The following is a 20,706-nucleotide window of genomic DNA, read 5'->3' on the forward strand; positions in this document are numbered from 1 at the left end:
TCATTGCAGAGCTGGGTAGCACTTTGTTCAAAGGAGTTTTGGGGCCAGGTTAATTAGATACTGGAGGTGGATGATGCAACTCTGCTGAAGACTGTATACTAAGATTGACAGGCTCATATCTTCTGGAAAAAAAAAAAAAAACAAAACAAAACCCTGGGTTATTAGATTTTAAGTAGCATTTTTAATATTTTAACAGTTTGTTATTAAATAGGATTTAGTACCCACATCCACACAGACACGCAATGTGAGAGTTCCCAAAGGTTTTATCTGTAATTTGAAAAACACATGAACAGAGTCTTTGCTGTGTAAACTCTAGCGGCACAGATTTTATTTTTTCAGTAAAGAAGCTATTTTTTGACAACTGTTATTCTGTAAAAGGCAAGATATTAACATCTCTTCAACTAAAAAATAAAATAAAAAGGGCATTCCACTGTCAGATAACTTATCCAAGGGCAGATGGAGAGTGTTGGCTGTCTGCTAATGAAGAGGAACTGTGCTAATCCAAATTGTGCCATTAGCTTTTGGCTTTGTGACTGAGAGAGATCCAAAACTAGAGGAATTAAGAAGTTGGCAGCTGTACATTGGTGGCTGAGTGTCTGCTATTACACTGTTGATGCCGAGTCAGATACTGAGGCTGTGAAATGTTAGTTAGAGTTAGACAGGCAGGTCTGTGTTTAATTGTCTAGCTATCAACATTTCTGAAATGGTAATTCAGCTTCTTTCATAAAATTTTCAATAATCGGTTAGTAGAAGTTTTAATTAATGTTCTTTTCAGCCTGCAACATACTAAATTTGTTGTTTCCAAGAAGTCATAGCAACCATTTTATGCTAAACAATTTGTTAAGGAATTTTATACTGACTTTGTAAGAATAACTTTAACATTTCAATCAACATAAGTCCCTTAGAACTAGATCTGTATTTCAAATGCAGCTATTGATGCAAAGAAGTAATAGGACCTTGAACTTGGTGAAATAAATTCTGTATGTGTTGCTTCTACTTGTTTTAACAGGTGACTGAGCTAGAGTGTGTGAGCAGTCAAGCCAATGCCGTCCACACACATAAAACAGAATTAAACCAGACAATACAGGAGTTGGAGTCCACGCTGAAGAAAAAAGAAGAGGTATTCTCTAACATTTATGCTTGGCTTTTTTGTTATGTCATTTCTAAAGTTTCACAGTATTAGTCTTGTGATGGCTTGTAAATACTGTATTAATTCCTATAGAATTTAAAAAGAAAAATTTTTTCAGCTTCTTTGAAAAGATTAATATTTCTCTGTGTAGATAATTACCTGAGTTCAGTATAAAGCTTGGTATCTGAACAACAACTAAAAAGTATCATGTCTTCCTGTTTGTTTTTACCAAGCATCTCTGTTTGCAAAAGTAAGTCGTAAGTGGACTCCACATTACACGGATGCAGTTCAGATTCACTAAGAAGGGAGGCTGTCATAAGCATTCTTTCCTTTCTCTGGACATTAGGGCTTGGAACAAATAATAGATCATTGCCTTTTCCAGCCAATCTGTTTTTCAGGCTATGTTAATATAGCCAACTTCCGTGATCCCTGAGATTAGTCCTTACATATGCCAAGCCCTCAAGCTTGATGGTTTTTTTGTGCCGTCTGCCTTGGGCTGGACCAGCAGCAAGAACATAAAAGGAACTGGAGTAACACCTGCACTGGCATGGGTCCTGGAGGAAAGCAGATTTGTGCCACAGAACGATGGAGGACCACCCCACTATGGACGGGGAAAAGGAGGTGGAGAGAGCCACTTCTGAAGAATTATTTGCCCTGTGTAGGACCAGACCCCTTCAGCCCTCTGTGACAGATGCATTGGGCACTGGTGTGTGTAGTGGAGGGGCAGCGAGTCTTGCCGGGTCTTAACTCTAGTGGGGATGTTTTTAGGTGTTTCCAAGGAGGATGCAGTAGAGGCACAGAAGCTACAGAATATCCTCCCAAAATGGAACAAAGCCTTTTCTAAACTCTCTCATACTCATGAGATTGGCCTCAGGTTGGTAATGTTTCCCACTTTGGTGCCTGTTCGTTCTTGAACTGTGCTGAGTTGTTTGCTGCAAAGAGATTTTTCCTGAAAGTAGTTTTGGGAGGTGAATATGCCCTTCCAGGGAAAAGTACTTAATAATTTTAACTTTGATACCTTTTTATTTCATTAACTAAGTGTTTCTATTCTTGCGTTCTGAAAGTAAGCTAAGAAATGGGTTCTCTTCCATTGATTATTTTATCTGTATTTGTTATTTTTTTACTTTCTTACTTTCTCCTTGTTAAACTCTTTTTACAGAAATCAGTGCTAAAAGTTGCAATTTTTTGATGCTCAGCCCTGCTGCTAGTGACATAAATAATCAGATCACAGAATAAAACTGGATTTTTCTCTTGAAAAAAAAGAATAAGGATAGATTGTAATAGAATTTAAAGCATAAATTGTTTCTCTAATTACAAGGATTCTTTCTTTTCCAAAAAAAGAAATATGTCACAGCTTTTGTGGGGGAGAGGAAAATTTGGACTTTTATAAAACAAAATGCTTATCTGTTCTGTTGTTTATTCACAATGGAATTGCTGTTTTGGGACTGTGATTCAGGAATATTGAGAGTTTTGAGAGCAGGGCTTAAAATTCATATGCTGTGATGGGCAGTAGCCAACTGCCAGATCTGGTATCATTACAAGGGCTTTCTTAGGAAAAGAAGTGGTAGGCAGCTTATCTGCACTGAGGCCAAGCCAAGGGTTGTTTCTTCTCCCTTAGGAAATAGAAGGATTGAAACAAGAAATCGACAATGCAAGAGAGCTCCAGGCACAGAGGGATTCTCTGACCCAGAAGTTGCAGGTGAGCTACAGTCCATCTTAATTTAGAAAGAAGGGAAAAATGATCATCAGGTGAGCATTTGAGAATTTGACAGTTTTAGAATGTAGCAACTTGTGCTACGTTCACTGAAGGTGCCAGATAAATATGTGTTATACTGCATTGCAAAGTGGGGGGGTTGAGATGATCCTTAGGAATTTGTATCAAAATTTGCACTTGCTATAAATTGCTATCTTTTGCCTGAGGGAGCAGACCCAAATTTCACTTACAGGTCCACAGGGTACTCGTAGGCTAGCAGATGTCCTTCATTGACATGTGTCCTGGGCTGTTCTGGTCTCATTTTTCACTGCAGTGTCTTCCCATAGGTCTTGTGTTCCACTGAAGCTATCAGGTTGCTTATCATGAGGTCAAAATGAGTTTCTATTCAGTTTTTAAACATGCCCTGATAAAACATTTTTGTGTAGTACAGAACTTAAAAACACACTTTAACATTTTCTCAAAATGATTTAGAACCACTGTGGTTTTATTGCGTTTTCTGGGTAGTTCCTTTTTTGTCTGTAAAGACAGGCACCTCAGCCTACCAGAATTAGTGTGCCCTCAGTATATGCTCCCTTGCTACGTCTGAGCTCCTGCCTGTCTGTCACTGGGCTGACTGTCCAGCACATACACACCTCCCTTGTGAAACCTCCCTTCAAACTGGGGCTGAGCCAAACCTTAGGTAGGTTAAACTCTGAATTCAGACTTCAGAGTTTTGATAGGACTGGAAACTCAAGCATGAGCTTCCTCACTGGCTCAACCTGAATCACACTGAAAAACAAGCCCTGTCAGACTAGTCACAGCTTGGAAATCATAAAGCAGCTATTCTTTGGAATACGTTATGTGAATTTGAACTTCCTTGAATCTCATTTTAGCCTACGGAATAAAGCACAGAAGAACAAAACTAGTTAGTTCATTGTGTGCCATTCTTAAGTCAGATTATTTGGAAAAAGTAGGTTGTTACTTTGAACAGTCTCTAAAGACTGTTTTGAGTACACCTGATCTTGCCTGTTTCACTATTCTAGAAGCTGTTGCTGGCTTTAAATGGGAGTGCTCATCTGGAAAGCCACATTTACCTGAGAGACTCAAAAGCGAGATTATAATGAAATTTGTAAATTGTTCTAGTAGTAGCATATGCAGTAAATTCAGTGTGAGATCATATGAAGAGTAATAGTGATCCAGGAATTAGCTATCCTTAGCAAGCATCCATAGAGAGCCTAGTAAGAGATGAAAAACTAGCAGTGCTAAGATTTTATTAAAATTGACCTTGTAAAGTTGGTAGCTTCCTTTTGCTATATTTATATCTTTAGTAACCAAATGGATATAATGAGTATATATGTCCATACATCATGTTGTAGGCAGTGAGTTTCTGAAAATAGTTCTGTATGGCTCTGTTCAAGTAAATTTAGGATCTGAGTTAAAAGTTGCCTTTCTTAAGCTCAGAGCTTATTACTGACCTGATGCAGCCCACCTGAAGGATCTTGAGTCTTTGCTTTGCTATAATCATCCTGCTTTGATTTTGCTGGCCTTCTCTGAGCTACTTCAGCCTACATCCGTGACGTCAGTGAAATGGTGTTTTCTTCTGCAGCTCCAGACTAACCATCTCACATCTGTTCCCTTAGTTGACTCATCATCTGTTTTCAGGGTGATTGTCTCCAGGGTCCATATCTGTTTGCCTCACTCTTTTTTCTGCTGCTTTATTTTTTCTCTCTTATGCTTGCAAATGAGTTGTGTAACCCTAGAATATTTTGGAGTATAGCCTGTATGAAAAATGATATACAAAAAAATTATTCTTTCAAGGTGTATTGCATTTCTGACATACATAGGTCAGGGAATGAATTAGAAATCCATCACTAGCAAAGTAAAGAGCAATATGTTATCACCGAGAAAAGTAAGTATCAAGGACTTTGTTACTTAATAATTTCATTAGCAATGTAGAGAAGACATATCACTGAGTCATGATCAATGTGACTCTCATAGTAAGTTAAGATATCTTTATTACTGTGGCTGATTCCTAAATTTAGCTCTTTTGTATAGTTTGAAAATTTTATTCAGATCCATGCACTGAACTCCGTGAAAGATTGTTACAGTGCAGACAACAAACACAGCTTCTTAATATTTATTTCTAAAAGAAAACAATATATGAGAAATAATTGCACCTGCTGTAAGAAGAGCTTGAACAAACAGTGTAAAATACACCTTTCAAAGAGGCTGAGTCAGTTTATTGTTGGTTAAGTTTAACAGCAAATAAAGTGACACAACCAGGGGAACAGGTTATATTACATGGATACCTCTCCACTTCTTCCAGTGAAGAAGCAAGGGGTTTGAGCTAGACTGCTTTGTAATAGGACACAGCACATGTGCTGGACATGAACTTGAAATGCGATAGTATTGCAAAAAAACGTTAGTAGTAATCTAAGATAAATATGTGTAAGGATTAAATGTAAGACTTGGGAAGAAGCATTATCCAGAAATAAAAAGCAACAGATCCTGGCATATTTCAGTTAGTTCTGCTTTGAATATGTTAAACACAAGTTAATAAAACAGGAGGAAGTGTATACCTGAGGAAATGTTTGGGAAGCTAAATGTATATGGATCAGGAAAGAGATGTCAAGACTGGAATATAACTAACATATGCAAGCTGGAAGTTTAAAAAAAGAAAGGTGCTCTTCAGATTTGAGGAGATAAAGGGCAAGAACTAGCTAGCAACAAGAGTTAACTTGTTGCTAGTTAAGTAGCTAATAATTGCTGGATATGGATGGAATTTCCTGCATCAAACATAAAGTTTTCAGTTTTACATGTGTGCTCCCACCCTAACAGTTCACAGCAAAACAATTCCTTAGTTCAAAAGCACCTGACAAAGAATTGAAAGATGATCTTCAGTGCTAGGTACAGGCCAATGGGGTGCTCTTCAGGCCCAGATATCACAAAATAAAACAATATATGTACCCAAAGATTTATTCCAAAGTGGTCCTTTTCATCACTGGCTTGCCTAGTTATGGAAATTTATCATCTCTCGGATAAGACCAGTGGCGAGGAGACTTCCTAAAGCACACACTTCTGGTGAGCAGCAGAGGAGCAATGACAGAGAAGCAGGACGTGTGAGCAAACATGGAAAAACAGCAGTTGGTTTTGTGGAACTAAAGGATTGACTGTGTCACTCCTGCAGAGCTGAGAGGACCTTGAATTTTCCTTTTTGTCCTTTACTACAGTCAGTTGGTCTCAGCTCCTGGAGAGCTCATGCTCTCGAACCCATGCAGTCACTACACCAGGTTGGTACTTGTCAGCGCTCACTTTGGAGGGCAGGAGTAGTCTCAAGGAAGGAGAGCCTTCAGAGGGCATGGCTGGGCTATCCTCAGCTATCTTGTCCCTTCACAGCAGTAGTGAGATAGCTAATCACTATGTAAGCATGCATGGTTTTTAATCTGTATTGTTTCTACAAATCTTGCAGTTAGCTTCCTTTAGTGCTTTGGCAACTGTGTTGTTCAGTGTTAAACAAACTAAGCTAATTCCTCTCTTGGCCCTTGCAGCAAAGCTTAATCACTGCTTTCAGCTGTGCTGTTCAAGACCGTGCCCAGAACTCTGGAATTTTTAACTTGCCCATTTGCAGAGAAGAAGTAAGGGAGGTTTTCCAGTTCAGACTGGAAGTAATCCTTGGCTGCACAACCAACCACAGTTATAAGAAGGTCAAGTTCCTAAAGCCCTGTCTTCTACACCTGCACCACTGCTGGGCGTCCCAGAGCTCTCCCCCACTGCAGAGGCTGGAAGCTGAATGCGAGCGCTGGCCAGATCGCCCCCTCCCTCCTCTGGCTAGGGGTGCAGTGGCCTATCCATGCCACCACCATACCCCTCACAAGTGGAAACATGTCTCGGGCACAGACTTTGGCCCAAGGCTGCCATTTCATACCTGTGACTCTCAACTGCCCAAACATGTGTCCTGTATGAGTCAGGTTGTTCCTTATGGTTAGCTGACATCTCTGCCAGTGTAAGCGTGAATATATTGGTTAGCTCTCAGAGAGACAGAAGAGGAGTCGCTCCTGCTGGGAGCAGTGACTGCTGCCAAATCTCCCTCCTTAGGGCTGTGTGAAACTAGTTGCAAAAACTCAGAGCAGGCCTGTTAAAGGTTTGTGACACAAAGCTGCTGTAAAGGGAAGCAGTGTTGTGTAAATGTTAGTGTGTGTAAACATGAATCACTGTGCATTTTTCCAGAGAATGGCTGCAGAGGGTGTACGGTGTACTAAATGCACTGTCCCTGTGCTGCCTTTGAAAGTGTTTTTCTTAACTGAAGTGACAAAATTTAGCATGAATTTATGAGACATACAATGAGTGGGACAAATAACCATATGCTATTGCAGACCCATGTGACTGCTACATTAGTCATTTGATGGGAGAGGGGGCACCACATATACACAAAAGCAGCCGTGGCCTCCCTCCCCTGTCAGGCGCACGCCAGAGCTGTGAGGGGTCCCAGCAGGCTGGCACCAGGACGCTTCTCTTCCTCGTGAATGAGAGTGAGCTTGCCCAAGGCCAGATCCCCTCAGCTGTGTGTGACATGCCATCGCTTCGTCTTCCCCCACACTGTGGGAACAGCTTGTCCGTACGGTGCTGGTGGCTCGCATGTTTTCCTGCTCTCACCGCTGTGCTGCTGTGGGGCTTGCAGGTGGGTGCTCCAGGGCACTGTGCAGCAAGACAAGGCATTCAAGTTCACAGTTGCTGGTTTAAATTTTTTATAATCAATGTCACCTTGACATCAGTCTTGCTAGTTTATGTTTGTCTTAATTTTCAGGGCAAAAAACCTATAATGTGAGACAAGAGTAGTACTCCTCCATCCACCAAGCAGTGTTCTGGATGCCTTTCTGTATGAAACCATTTAATGGGGATTATGTCCTTGAGCAATTCGTGTTGTCTAAATCAGGGAATACTTGAACTTAAGTAAACCTGTGAGACACCGTTTTCAGTAGATGGTACATTTCTGAATGGTAGAAGCAATGACTTATCTGAATATCACATCCATTGTTTGCTGACTAAATTGTATTCCTCAAAAAGTTTCTGCCCTTCAGATGAATAATTGAAGAAATGGAGGAAGTGGTAGTACATATGCAATCATAATAATGCTTTGGGTTCTTGTTTTGGCTTAGTGGAAACCGTAAAGGGTCACAAATTGTTTTGAAAACTGGGTGACAAAAATAGCACACAAATACCAGCAGGAGGTTAGACTGCTTTCTGTTTGCAAATAACACATTAACATGTCATGTATTTTCTCTGAAGGAAGTAGAAATTCGAAACAAAGACCTGGAAGGCCAGCTGTCTGATCTAGAGCAACGTCTGGAGAAAAGTCAGAATGAGCAAGAAGCTTTTCGCAATAACTTGAAGACACTTTTAGAAATTCTTGATGGAAAAATATTTGAACTAACAGAGTTACGAGATAACTTGGCCAAGCTAATAGAATGCAGCTAAAGAAAAGGGGAATGTAGTGCCAATCAGCTTAAAGATGCACTGTCTCTCTTCATAGGACTGTGTTGGGCTCTGCATCAAAGTTGCACAAAATTAGAAAATGCTCCTCTGAGAGGGCTTGTTTTAAATTTGAGTCATATTTCAATGTAAAATTTAGAACTTGGCTTGTAGCTAGTTGAAGAAAAAACAAAACAAAACAAAACAAAACAAAACAAACTTGAATTACAAATTACCTCCTTGTACATTATTGGCCACAGACAACTTGAAAGATATTAATAGTAATTGAATGCAATCCTTTTCTAATAATCAGTGGTGGAAGAATTAGCAGTGTCCCAGGTCACACCCCCTTTTTTGTGATAGACACAACACAGGTTATCCACTGTTTCATTTATTTAAGATATTAATTGCTGTGTTTTGTGCAAGAACTTAGTGATGACAGCCCTCTATTTTGTTGTTCTTAATAATTTCTCAGGATACTTTGCACTGTGGAAGAAGCAGTGCTATTACCAATGTATTCTTGCCAGGAGTGAGAGAGAGTTGCATCTTTAATTGAAATGAAGTTACTATAACTGCTTGTATAAAGTTCTTCCTTTTGGGTTTTTTTTGGTTGATTGGTTGGTTTTCGTTTTTTTTACATCTATCTATCTATCAAATCTATCTATCTATCTATCTATCTATCTATCTATCTATCTATCTAAACTGGAAGATACCGTATTTCTTCATGGAGCTTACTCTGGTGTTCTACAATATTGTCCAATGTAAGGTTTACTTTTTCATATGAATTCCATGTAATTACAGTGAGATACTATCTTCCACTTAAGTATATTTTGAAACCAACCAATGATGGAAGGTGAGTCCCCGCAGTTAAAAAAAAAAAAAAAAAAAAAAAAAAAAAAAAAAAAAAGAAGGCAAAAGCCCCTTAAGAATTTTTAATGTAAAATTTCACGTGCGCAGATAACAAGGAATAGCCAGTCGTTTGTTTTCTGGCCTTGATAAGTGTATCAAATATGTATGTTCAATTAACTGTTAACCTGCTTTGCAGGAGACTTTTTCAGAATGTCACATGAATTTCAGGTTTTGTGAATAATGACTTATGGGGAGCACTGTTCTATTACAGACTGCAGTAAGGGCATAGAGCTATTGCAAGCGATTACTCGTACACTGAACTTGTCCAGCCAAGAAAGCTGTTTCTAGAAGTTCTGTTGTCATAGCAAATTGGAATGGAGACACGTTTACTCTTTTATGGGTCTTCATATCACATCTTTGTTGAAACTACACCAGGCAATATTCTGAACTGTTAACTAAATGTTTAAAACCAGGAAATTTAATTCAATTATCCTCAGTGAGCAGGTTTTTAAGTTGTTTTGATGTAATTTTAACAGACTTTTGGCAACACACATTTCTTTATACAATAGATTTATTTTAAAACAAAACAACCTCTTTGAAAGGTAAGCCAAGTGTCATGTGTCTCGCATCAAAGTACATTCTTGCCATAAATTGCTTGTAATGTTGAAGAGGGCTTTTTTAAAAACATTTGAATGAGCATCAGACTTCATAGTCGAAAGATGCACAGACCTTTGTTTGCTCCCCAAATTAATTTGAATGTTAAACATGGAATCTAGCTGCTTATTAAATTTGTACAACACAATTTTCTCCACTTAGAGACTGCTATTCAAAACTAGAAAAGATAAGTTTGTTTTCGTGTGTCTGCTGTGTGTATATACCATGTAATACACACAGGTTCTCATTTATACTAGAAACACATGCTTTATTTCTATAAACTTTTTTTTTTTCTTTACTGGTGATTTATCAGGTGTACCCTGACTAGTCAGGAAAATGGTTTAGGTCAGATGCTAAGCCATCATGTATTATGTGGTATGTAATGTTTAAGTTTTCTTCATCTTTTTAGGGTATTTTCTCACTTTATTTATTAAAGGTGTGGGGGGAGCTTGGTTCAGTGTGCTACTGGTTTAAAATTTTGTGGTGAGCTACATGTCTTTCATTTGGTGGATTTTAGATGGTGGTGTGTACATCTTCATCAGGTCCATATGAGCAGATACGACTACTTTTTAATTTAACTTAAACTTAACTGGGGATGTTTGGGCCTTATTCTCCTGTCACTTGAGCTGCTCTAAACCAGATACTGTCCTTGATGTGATGTCAGCAACGTACAGCTGGCATAACATCTATAGAAGTGCAAGGAGAATCGGGCCCGTTAATGCTCAGTGGACATAATAAAGATGAAGAAAGAATAAAAACACAGAATGTTGATGATGGAATAAATGTAATATTATTTTTAATGATATTATTATTGACATTTTTAAAGATATGATGTCATTTACATGTGGGGAAATAGTGGACGGAAATATTTCCACTTAAATTTTGTGAATATGTGTGGTACATGAGTATTTCTATGTATACGTACACACACATATGTATATACAGAACATGGAAAAATTTAGATGTGCACATTTTTAATATTTTCCTATTGAAATTAAATTTAAAATTGGAAATTGATATTTGAGAATTTCTTTTCTCATAGAGTAGATATGTTTCATTTCTTTTTCTTAAATAATGCAATTACTGAGGGCTGCACCTTTGAATTCCCAAATGGTTGCCAAACATAAATATGGGATAAGGTGGACATACGTGCACATATAAATAAAATCCTATTTCTAAGACTGTTTTTAATGTGTATGTACAGTAGGTGAGTGTTTTGAAATTGTTGCCTGAAGTTCGTGCGTAGGTGGCTATGCCTACAGTCACCTCTCCACTAAGATAAGTTTGCCTGTGTGAAACGTTACGTTCCTAGATACAGGTATTATACGTTGTACTTATCTTTAATGAAACTATGGGAATATGTGTATGAAAAAACAGTGTTGAAGGACTAAAGCCTGAAAACATGACCGTGAACTTGCACTGGAGGGTAAAGCAGTCACATCGCCTATATACTTGTTACATGGCAACTACAGTCTTTAAAAAAAGAAAAAAAAAATTACCAAAATACTAACAGAAGTACACAACAACAACAACAAAATAAAATAAAAAAAAAACCTTTTTTTTTTTTTTTAATTTTGAAATGCATTTGCTGTTCTCTGGAGAATGTACTTTTTCTTTTTTTCTTAAAACTTTTTCAAATATGTGCAAGTGATAGCAGCAGCTACCTTACTCTTACAGGTGCTACTGGATTTTGCATTAGTGTGTTATGTTGTGAAATCCTGACTTTGACCTAAAAGACTTTTGTAAGTATATCCCTGTCTGGATAGTTAGTTTTTGGAGTGTCTTATTCATAATCCATATGCCTCAATGATCCAGAAATTGCATTTTTCTATGTGGACAAAGTAAAACATGTGAATTAATCTGTCTGTTACAGACTGGGGATTCCTTTTCCTGGCTACTATAGGCAGGAAAGATGAGAACAAAATGAACTGATAATGCAGAAATGCTGTGAACAAGGTCTCTTAAGAAAATACATTTTCAGGTAAAATATAAATAAATAAAGGGCTAAACCAGATGTAACACAAATAAGTATCATTTAATGCTATCGGTGGCATTCCCAGGATAATTCCTTTGAAGAAAACCCTGCAAGAATGAACAATGTGTCAATTAAAGATGAATATTTTGGGATGTGTCTTTTCAGTTGTCAGTTGTGAAAGGTTTCTGAATGCTGCTCATCTTTCTACCCGTTAGAGATTAACTTCAGGTTTACCTTCAATGAGACTCTAAACCTCAGTTCATCCTGTCATCTGTGGTATCCTGAACTGACCTGGCTCCTGAACAGTGCTCTGCAAACACTGCATTCAAAAGTAACAGTCAAAACCTTTTTCAGAGAGACCACATGGAGAGGGGAATGGAAAACTGTTGCAGACCTTAATTCTCTTCAGAACTTTGGAAGTCAGTAAAAGCACTTAATTTGATTGATTGACAAAATTTTGGATCTTGAGGCCAAAGATGAGTCTGATGAGAGATTAGGTCTGGATGTCAAAAGGTGGTTTTAAAAAGGACTGTCAAGAAACTCCTTCCAAACACTTGCAGTGCAGTCTCAGTAACTGGACATGCCAGTTAAATGCACAGCTATACACCGATTTTTTTCAGGAAATGGAGCTGACTCTGCAAAGAAATGTTCAGATTGTCTTGTTTACATTTTCTTAGTAATGCTGCCTATATGCACTACCTCTTAATGGTGCTAAGCAGAGAACATATCACAGAATAACAGATATTTTTTAAAATCTCTCTTTTTGCTTAGTAGCATTCATTCCTTGTTTTATTGAGCTTACTTTAGACAACTAGGATTAATTTTCCCCATTATGATAAACGTTTGGGAACAATGAACAGAGCTTTGTGTTAGATCCTGGAGTCAGTTCAGCTCACGTCCACTATTCTAGCCATGCAACAGCCAGAAAGCAGATGCAACTGTTTATATCACAATACCTGTAGAACTGTGCATAGAAGTGGGTTTTCATACCATATGGGGTCTCATAGCTTGTCTGCCACAACCTCTCAGGGACCTGTAGCTGCCAGTACTGCCTCTGCACTGTTGGCAGCTCATTCTAGGACCAAAGAAACACAAGCATAATTTATACCCACTTTTCCCCTCATTTCTGGGACTTGCACAAGCAAAGCTCAGCCACAACAACACATCTGGTAGGTTGTGTCGTTTTCAGATGCAGGCATGGGAAGGAGGAGTAACCATCAAAAGATATTTTAGATTTGGGGCAGGGGGAAGTGCAGAGCTGTTAAGAAGATTCCCTCACATGGAACTGGTAAAACAGGCAAGAATGGTTTGCATAGCAAAGAAGAGACCACCTGAACTGTGCAGCAGCCACAAGAAGTTCGTTAGAAAAAGTCTTGCTTCCCTTAAGTATTCACACCATGCTAATGTTGAGCATGTCTGACTTGCCCCAGAACTCTGCTCTGGTTGCTCGAGGCTTCTGAAGGTCAGCAGTAGGTGTGTGTTTCATGAACGTGGCTGAAATCCAGACAGTCTGCAAACCCCATTTCCTTTCAGTCTTTTATCTTCATAACTCCAGAGGTTTGGTGTTGGTATTGGTCATCAGTAGTGATGGATGACACTCCCTACTTTTTCCTGCCATCAGTTCCTATCACCTGTGGTGTTTGTTTAACAAAGTTATGAGCTGGGAATGGTTTTTTTTCTTTCTTGGAACTTTTAAGTAGTTTCAAACCGTGTCCATCCCAGCTCTGGGGATTCTCATCTGCTGTCATCTGAGTCTCATCTCACTGCATGGATTCAGCAGTGTGTCAGCCACTTTTGCTTCCACTCAATGAGAACAGCCAACCTACAAGTTTTCTTGGAAGAGAATTTGCATTTCTATGACTGTGGTAATTCTTGAAGAAGAATTATTCTTTTTCCCAGTAGATCAAGAAAGACAGAGGCAGAGCTCATTACCTCCACAAAATAATACATGCATCCAGGTGCTAAAGGGAAAGGAAGAGGCACACTGGCAAGGTATGTTCAAGTACAATCTCTGTGTATGGATTTCCCCTTTTTTAATTAAATATGATCGTGCAGATACTTGCAAGTTTATGGTTTTCAGAGAGGGAACAAGGCCTTTGAATTTCTCCGAGTTTGAATTGTAATTGTTAAATGATGATAGGAATTTTCTCTAACAAAGCGAAAAGAAACGGGAAGCAAAATGATCTTGAACTTGTCTGCAAGAGAGACATCACAGCCCTTGCCTGTGGACAGAAATGTAAAAATGAAATCTATTTTTTCTGCAGATGAATATGCTGTTACTTTTATAATTGCAGCAGTGTTGTTTCTCGGGAGTCTGCAACAACGGGAACCAGAAATCTATTTGTGAAAGCCACAGCTCTCTCTTTGACTCTCACACAGTGAGAGAAGCCAGGAGAGTAATGGGTAGTTGAGCGACTCGGGTAGCATCTAGTGTGAGCATCCTGCACCGAGTCTCCACTGCTCAGTGTCAGCACTACACTCTGCTAGCTGTGTGGAAGCTAGCCCAAATGTGGCTCCCTTGCTGCACTCCCCGTCTGTCCCAGAAGCAACCCTGGAGGGTTTGCTGCCCTTTGTCTAGAAGCTGCAGGTTCGAGCTGTAGCCCCGTCATTACCTGTTGAGCCTGTTTGCTCCAGAGCATTCTGCACATTGGAAGATTTGCATGGAGGGGGAGAAAACAGAGGGGAAGATTAATTCTGCAGGTCTTAAACCAGCCAACTAATGTGCTGGTTTGATAAAAGCACCTTTTCCTCACCTCTTGGAAATAAAAAGAAATTATGAAAGCTTTATTTAGGGTGGTTATCATTTGAACCAGCAAGTCAAAACTTTTTTATTCTATCTCTCTCATATTTTTCTATGTCTATAATTTTTTTCCTGCATAATGTGGAGCAGTCAAGCACGTTTACAATAGATGTGAGGAAGTCCTAAACTGCTTATGGAATGAGGTATCTAAAACATCCTGTGTCCTGCTCATTAGGCAGGCACATCAGCGACCCAAACAAAAAATGCATTAAAGATAGGTACGGGACGCTGTCTGTTCTGCGTGAGCATCTCCTGGCCTCAGTGAAGAAGCTGGCCAGCCAAAGAAGCGAAGCGAAGAGGCAGTGAGGAAGCACTGGGGATATTCTCAATAAGCATTACTGAAGCGTGCGGCAAGGAGGAGTTTTGAACCAAAGCTGGCTAAAACAGAACAATGCAATGTATGCTCTTTATTGACGACGATTGTGTTACAGAAAATGAAAGTGCCTATAAGGTACATGTAACTCCAAGTCAAACTAATGTGGCAGGTTTGGCAGGCAGTTTTCAGAAGAAACTGAGGCGATTTTCCTGCTAAAACAAAGGGATCATATAGTGAGCAGCAAAAATGCCCATCAAGCCAGAGGATTTCTGCCATCAGCTAGCACAGGAGACAGATCTTTTGCAAAGGAATTAAAGGAACATTTGGAAACTTCCATGAGAGAAGCAGTACAAAGATGAGAGTCAATCTCTCTGCAGCTGCTGCAATGCAACCGAGTCAGACTGGGAAATCCAGCTACAAAACTTAGAGCCTGGATTGGCAGGACAGGAGGGCAGCTAACAAGTGGTGTCATTTTAAGGAAATTGTGACACTTTAACCCAATTGCAGTAATGAAGCTGTAACAAGGACAAATGTACCTAAAAATAAAATCCGTGAAGAACTGGGTCCTCACAGAGTGCAGCAGAAGCCAGCCCTGTGGCTCAGCCAGCAGCCACCCCAGTGGCTGTCGGTATGTCCGAACATGCCATCGCCTCCGTAGCCCTGGCAGAGAGGAGGTCACTTACAAGATAAAAGCAAACAGGTTAACCAGCTGCAGGGGCTGCTTTTACAGCTCAGGCATAGCTGATAGGTGGCTGTGGGAGTCGCCATGACATTTTAAGTCTCTCTTTTGACGTGCTGCACCAGATGAGAGAAACGCTACTTGAATAGGGTTTAAGCTGGCCTCCGTGACCCCCACAAGCGTATCTCTGTGCCTCACGTTGGATAGAGGCTGGGGTGATTTCTGTACAAGGGAAACAGCAGGTGGCAGTGGAGTATCAAGGGTTCAGGCCTTCATAGGCTGGAAAGTCTTGACAGCTACAAGTGAAGAAATTCCAACTTAAACTATGTCTGTAATTAGAATTTTTTTTTAAGGAAACCCCATGTCTTGTTATTACAATGATATGTGGATTGGCTAATGGAAGGCATCTTGGTGTTCTCTTGGGAAACAAATAGGCTCCTTCCACTGGAGAAGCTCCCTGGGGAGCAGGAGGTCAATTTTGCATTTGTTTAACTAAGCTGGTACTTAAAAGTACCAAACGCTTTCTTACTCAAAAGCATCCCTGAAGCCTTGAGTATGCACTAAGAACTGCAGCAACTTTGTGTATCTAGGCCTTGAAAGGCAGGAAGCCTTCAGATCTGTTGGGCAGTTGATGGCTGGGAGCAGAACGCTGGTTTATCCAAGATAACTGATAGTGCAGTCTTGACAAATGCTGTCTGGGACACACTGTGTTTAAAGTTTCTTATTGCAAATAAGACTTGAAGGTTGGAGTATTTTTTCTGTGACATGGGACATAACATTGACTTGGAAGTATAACAGATTTTGAGTATTTAAGTGTGGTTTAGCTGTAGTGTAATTTTTTAAACAAATCTAAGCAAAGCACGTCCTAGTAGGCAGACTGTCACTCATGCACTCCTTGAAAACGTGGCCTGAATAGACACATCAGGTTGTTGGGTTTTTTTTTTTGGTTTTTTTTTTTTTAATAAGAAAAGTGAGAAACTTCATCTTCTGAACAGAGATTTGCTCTATCAATCAAGCATGGTTAACTAATGCTATTTTGACTAAGGATGAGTCTTACATCCCAGGATGGATTAAATGAGTGAACAAGCTCCAAGTCACTTGCCAGCATGCAGCTTTTCTTGATCCATCTGCTGGCCGTGGGTACTGGAGGAAATGAATGGCCAGATGTTGACAGAGCCACCAGGCTTGACCCCACTGAGCAGAGTTTAAGTTAAAGCTACAAAGCAATGCAGGGTGGAGGATGATGGGACACATAAAACACTTGCAGAGTGGGTTGAACACATTTCTTCATACAGTGGTAGTGGGCAGGAGAAGTGGTAATGACCTTGCGTTTCAGCATAGTCTGATACTGAGAAACCTTTGACCAGTAGCACTGGAGTGAATCACTTGGAGAAGCCAGTAGAATCCTTTGGGAAACTATTATGCGAATGACATAGGTGTATGTGCTCCAGCATGAAAGGATAGGATTTAAAAAAAAAAATTTTTTTTAAATTAAAAAAAAAAAAAAAATTAAAGCCAGTTCAAGGCTTTTGGGTTTGGGGTGTGCTTTTTGGGTTGGGGTTTTGTTTTTGTTGTTTGTTTGGCTGGTTTTTTTTTAAATGGCATGAGAAACTAAGAACAGTGTACAATGGTTGTTAAATTGTTTTTTGAAGGACTCTGTCCAATCCAACAGTCATTTTAGCTACAGCAAGCAAGTGGGGCAGAAAAAAAAGGCCATCACTTTTTGATGCTTCATATGAAGTTGTTTCATAAAACATCTGTTGTGTTGTTTAAATTGTGCAGTTAACATGCATGGCAGTTCAAGCATGCATTGATGATTTTGTATGTCAAGAGCTCAGTAACATTCCTAATGAAATTTAATGGGATTAAAATAAAGTACTGAGGAAGAAAAAGTATAGTTAACATAAATGCTTTGTACTCATTGCATGATTCTTTATTCCTGTTACTTTTAAACAGTAATATACAGATGGAGTGTGATGCAAATTGGAGAAGTTGTTTAAGATGAAAGAATGAAGTAAACAGTGAATTTTGTTTGAAATACCACAAATGTGCTTGGCCTTATATAAGCAATATGGGGTATAGTGAGATGTCTCAGAGGAATGATGTCTACTGTCTTCCATGGTGAGAAGGAGTGAAAAAGGCGGCAAAAGAGGTGATTTGTCTATGGCACAAGCATCTCCAACAAACATCCTACAGACAGCAAACAGACACCACACAAATACAATAGCAAAAAAAAGATAAGACAACCGATACATGGACTGATCTTGAGTGTAATTTTTGTTCTGGCTTGGTTTGTTTGTTTTTTTTTTTTTTTTTTTCCCTAGAGTTTTGGTCGATTGATGATGCAGGAGTGAATGCCACCAGTAACACAGCCAGGCAGCAGCTGTAACCGCACAGATCAGAATGTTTGCCTGTTTTGATCCACCAGCCCTTCCTGTGGAGGCAGCATTGCAAGGGCCAAGTGCTGCTCCTGAGCTGATGAGTCCGGACAGGGAGTGTGACAGTGGTGAATATTAGCATAAAGTTTACAGAAATGAAGAGAGCCTGAGAGTCTGGGTGCAAAGGGAAAAGAGCAAGAAGGCATCTCTGTGGAACAAGCCAGGGCTGCAGTTCTGCAGGATGGAGAGTTGCACAGAAACCTGCAGCACTTCTGCGAGCAAGGCAGGTTATGTAGCAATGCTATTATAGCTTTCTGGTAAAATCTGTGGAAGTGTTTTCTGCTGTAGTGCAGCTTGTGTCACCTAAGTGATGCTCATAACAGTTAAATGGCCGACCTGGTACATCTAAATTTAGAGAGGCTATTTGATTGTTACTCACATCCTCCCTCCTAAAAGGTGAAAACACAGTGGCAACACATTGGCAAAACTCTACAGCACTAGACCTAGGTAAGTGATCTGTCACACAAGCATAAAGCTCAGGCTTTGGTGGTGACAGGGTCCTGCTGGTGATTCAGAGATACTACAAAAGTCCAGGATTCATGTAAGCTCCCTCCTGCAGAAGGAAGAATAAAGCCTCTAAAATGGTCTTGTCCCAAAGATGGGAAGCAGCTGCAAGAGCTTCTGAGAAAAGAAACAGTTGAAAGGTTTTTGGGAAAAGAGATCTGATAAACCGACTTTTAATTTGTAAATTTGTACTTCTCTCCCTTCTCCCCATCCCCTCTGCTGAGTATTCAGTTGTGTAACAGAAGTGAAACCTACATATACCTGTGGGTTCTGTCAGAAAAAGGTGGTGTTTTATTTCTGCAAGTTTGAGGACTGTGGGCCAGTGAGTATTCAGTCACAATGTACCTTTCCATCTGACATGTAACAAACATGAAAAAAAAAAAAACCACACCCCAAAAAAATTATGGTTCTACCCATCTCCCATCTTCTGTGTTGTATAAACATCCCGGCCTTCCATGCATGCCTACAGATACGCTCACTAATTTGCAATTCTGATGCATGCACTAAACATACTTCCAACTCGTAGGAATACTCAAGAGTCGCAAGAAAACCAGCGACTCATTTCCTGAAGCCAGTGTGGCAGCAGACGCCAGTTGATGGCAGCACATCCTCTAAGAGAGAAGTCCGCACTGCAGAGCAGAACACATGAAGGCACCCGCACCAGGGTCACACACACTGCTGAGGGCACCATGAGAACATCAGAAAAGAGACCTTGGCTGCAATACAAACTTCTTCCAGAAGAAAAGTCAGACAACCAGAGAACTTGCGTATTTCAAAACTCATTTCCTATTCTACATGTTCTGCCACAACCCAAAATGAACAGTATGCCATTATCACCAGAAGTGAGAAACAACAGTAGCAGACCTGAGCCAGACAGGCCTCAGATTTTAAGTCATTTTGCAATGTAGATTTGTACTGCAAATGCAACCTTTGTTTCACTTTATTACCTTTTTCTTAGTTTCCTAGGACTGTAATTGCACTAAACATTCCTAAGAATGACGCCAAATATTTTTTTTTTCTCATGTTAAGGGACCAGCCAGGCATAGAACCTGCCTGCGTTGTCTGATTTGCACTGTAGTTCTTGTACCAGAAACACAGAAATGAAAGGAAAAAGACAACACAAACATACCTTTTTTTTGTAAGATCTATGTCTAGATAAATAAAAACAAATGGCTATAGGGGGAAAAAAAACCAAAACCAACTAGCAAGCAGCTGACGGCTGATCACATTCCAGACTAGAGCTGCCTATTTTGGAATACTTCCTCTCCCCTAAGAAAAAAAGGTTAAACTCTTCAAAACACTTGTAAAGACACTTCTAAAATATCCAAGTTCTTCATAGACAATCTAGTTTGCTCTTGAAATATTGTTCATCCACCAAAAAAGGAGGTAGGTGAGGAGTCACGTTTTCATTTGAGCTTTTCCGAAGTGGTTGCAGGTGAAGGCTTGCTCTCTCCACGTAATGCCATTGCCACTATCTAGCTCTGGAAGGGCAGAAGAGTGTAATAAGGGAGCTAAGCTCCTAATATTCTTGGGTTTAAATCTTCACCTTTTTTCCCCCCAGAGTTTCTGTCTTCTAAGAGATGGAACACATGTACGATTTGCATTGAAACACAACTATCCTGCATTATTTAAGAGCAAAATTATTCTATAATACCTAAATTTTTAATGTGACTTAGTTTACAAAGGTGTTACCTAAATATAATTATTCCCTGTGGCAACATAGTTTACGCACAACCATCTGCCATTAAGCAGTGACAGGCAGCTTGAGGAGGTGAATAACAATGGGAACCCAAGTGAATTAGTGGGGGGTTGGTGTTTTTTGGTTGTTTTTTTTTTTTTTTTTTTTTTTTTGTTTGTTTGGTTTTTTTGTTTTTTTTTGTGGGAACCAAACTGTGCTCAGTAGATACTCAAAGTTGAAACCAGACAGTGGTCAAATAAATATCCTTTAATAAAGAAAAAAGGAAACATTTTAAAGCACCAAAACTGTGAGTATGATGTTACATTGCATGTACAAGAAGGTGAGTGCAGTACTTTGTGTACAAGTTTAAATGTCTGAGTCATGATGATAAAAAAACACAGCAATAAACTTGCATTTCAGAAAAGCTGCACTAAAGAAAAAAGCAAAAAAGCAGACAGGTAATTTTTTTTTTTTTTTTTTTTTTTTTTTCTTTTTGGTTTTGAGTTTGTCTCAAAAGTTTTT

The 20,706-nt window shown here is 39.5% G+C and overlaps 1 protein-coding gene across 1 annotated transcript; it reads left to right on the plus strand.

The window, feature by feature from the left end:
* Window positions 1-1,009: 1,009 nt before the first annotated feature.
* Window positions 1,010-8,906, plus strand: HOMER1 (homer homolog 1 (Drosophila); the record flags this gene model as incomplete). The annotated part of the gene is made up of 3 exons (XM_008939661.1): window positions 1,010-1,120; window positions 2,748-2,828; window positions 8,109-8,906. Coding segments are annotated over 3 exons (381 nt in total), but the record flags the coding sequence as incomplete, so codon positions are not given.
* Between the last annotated feature and the right edge of the window lie 11,800 nt (window positions 8,907-20,706).

This window comes from Merops nubicus, unplaced genomic scaffold (assembly GCF_000691845.1).
Source record: "Merops nubicus isolate BGI_N331 unplaced genomic scaffold, ASM69184v1 scaffold13484, whole genome shotgun sequence".
NCBI classification, from domain to species: Eukaryota; Metazoa; Chordata; class Aves; order Coraciiformes; family Meropidae; genus Merops; species Merops nubicus.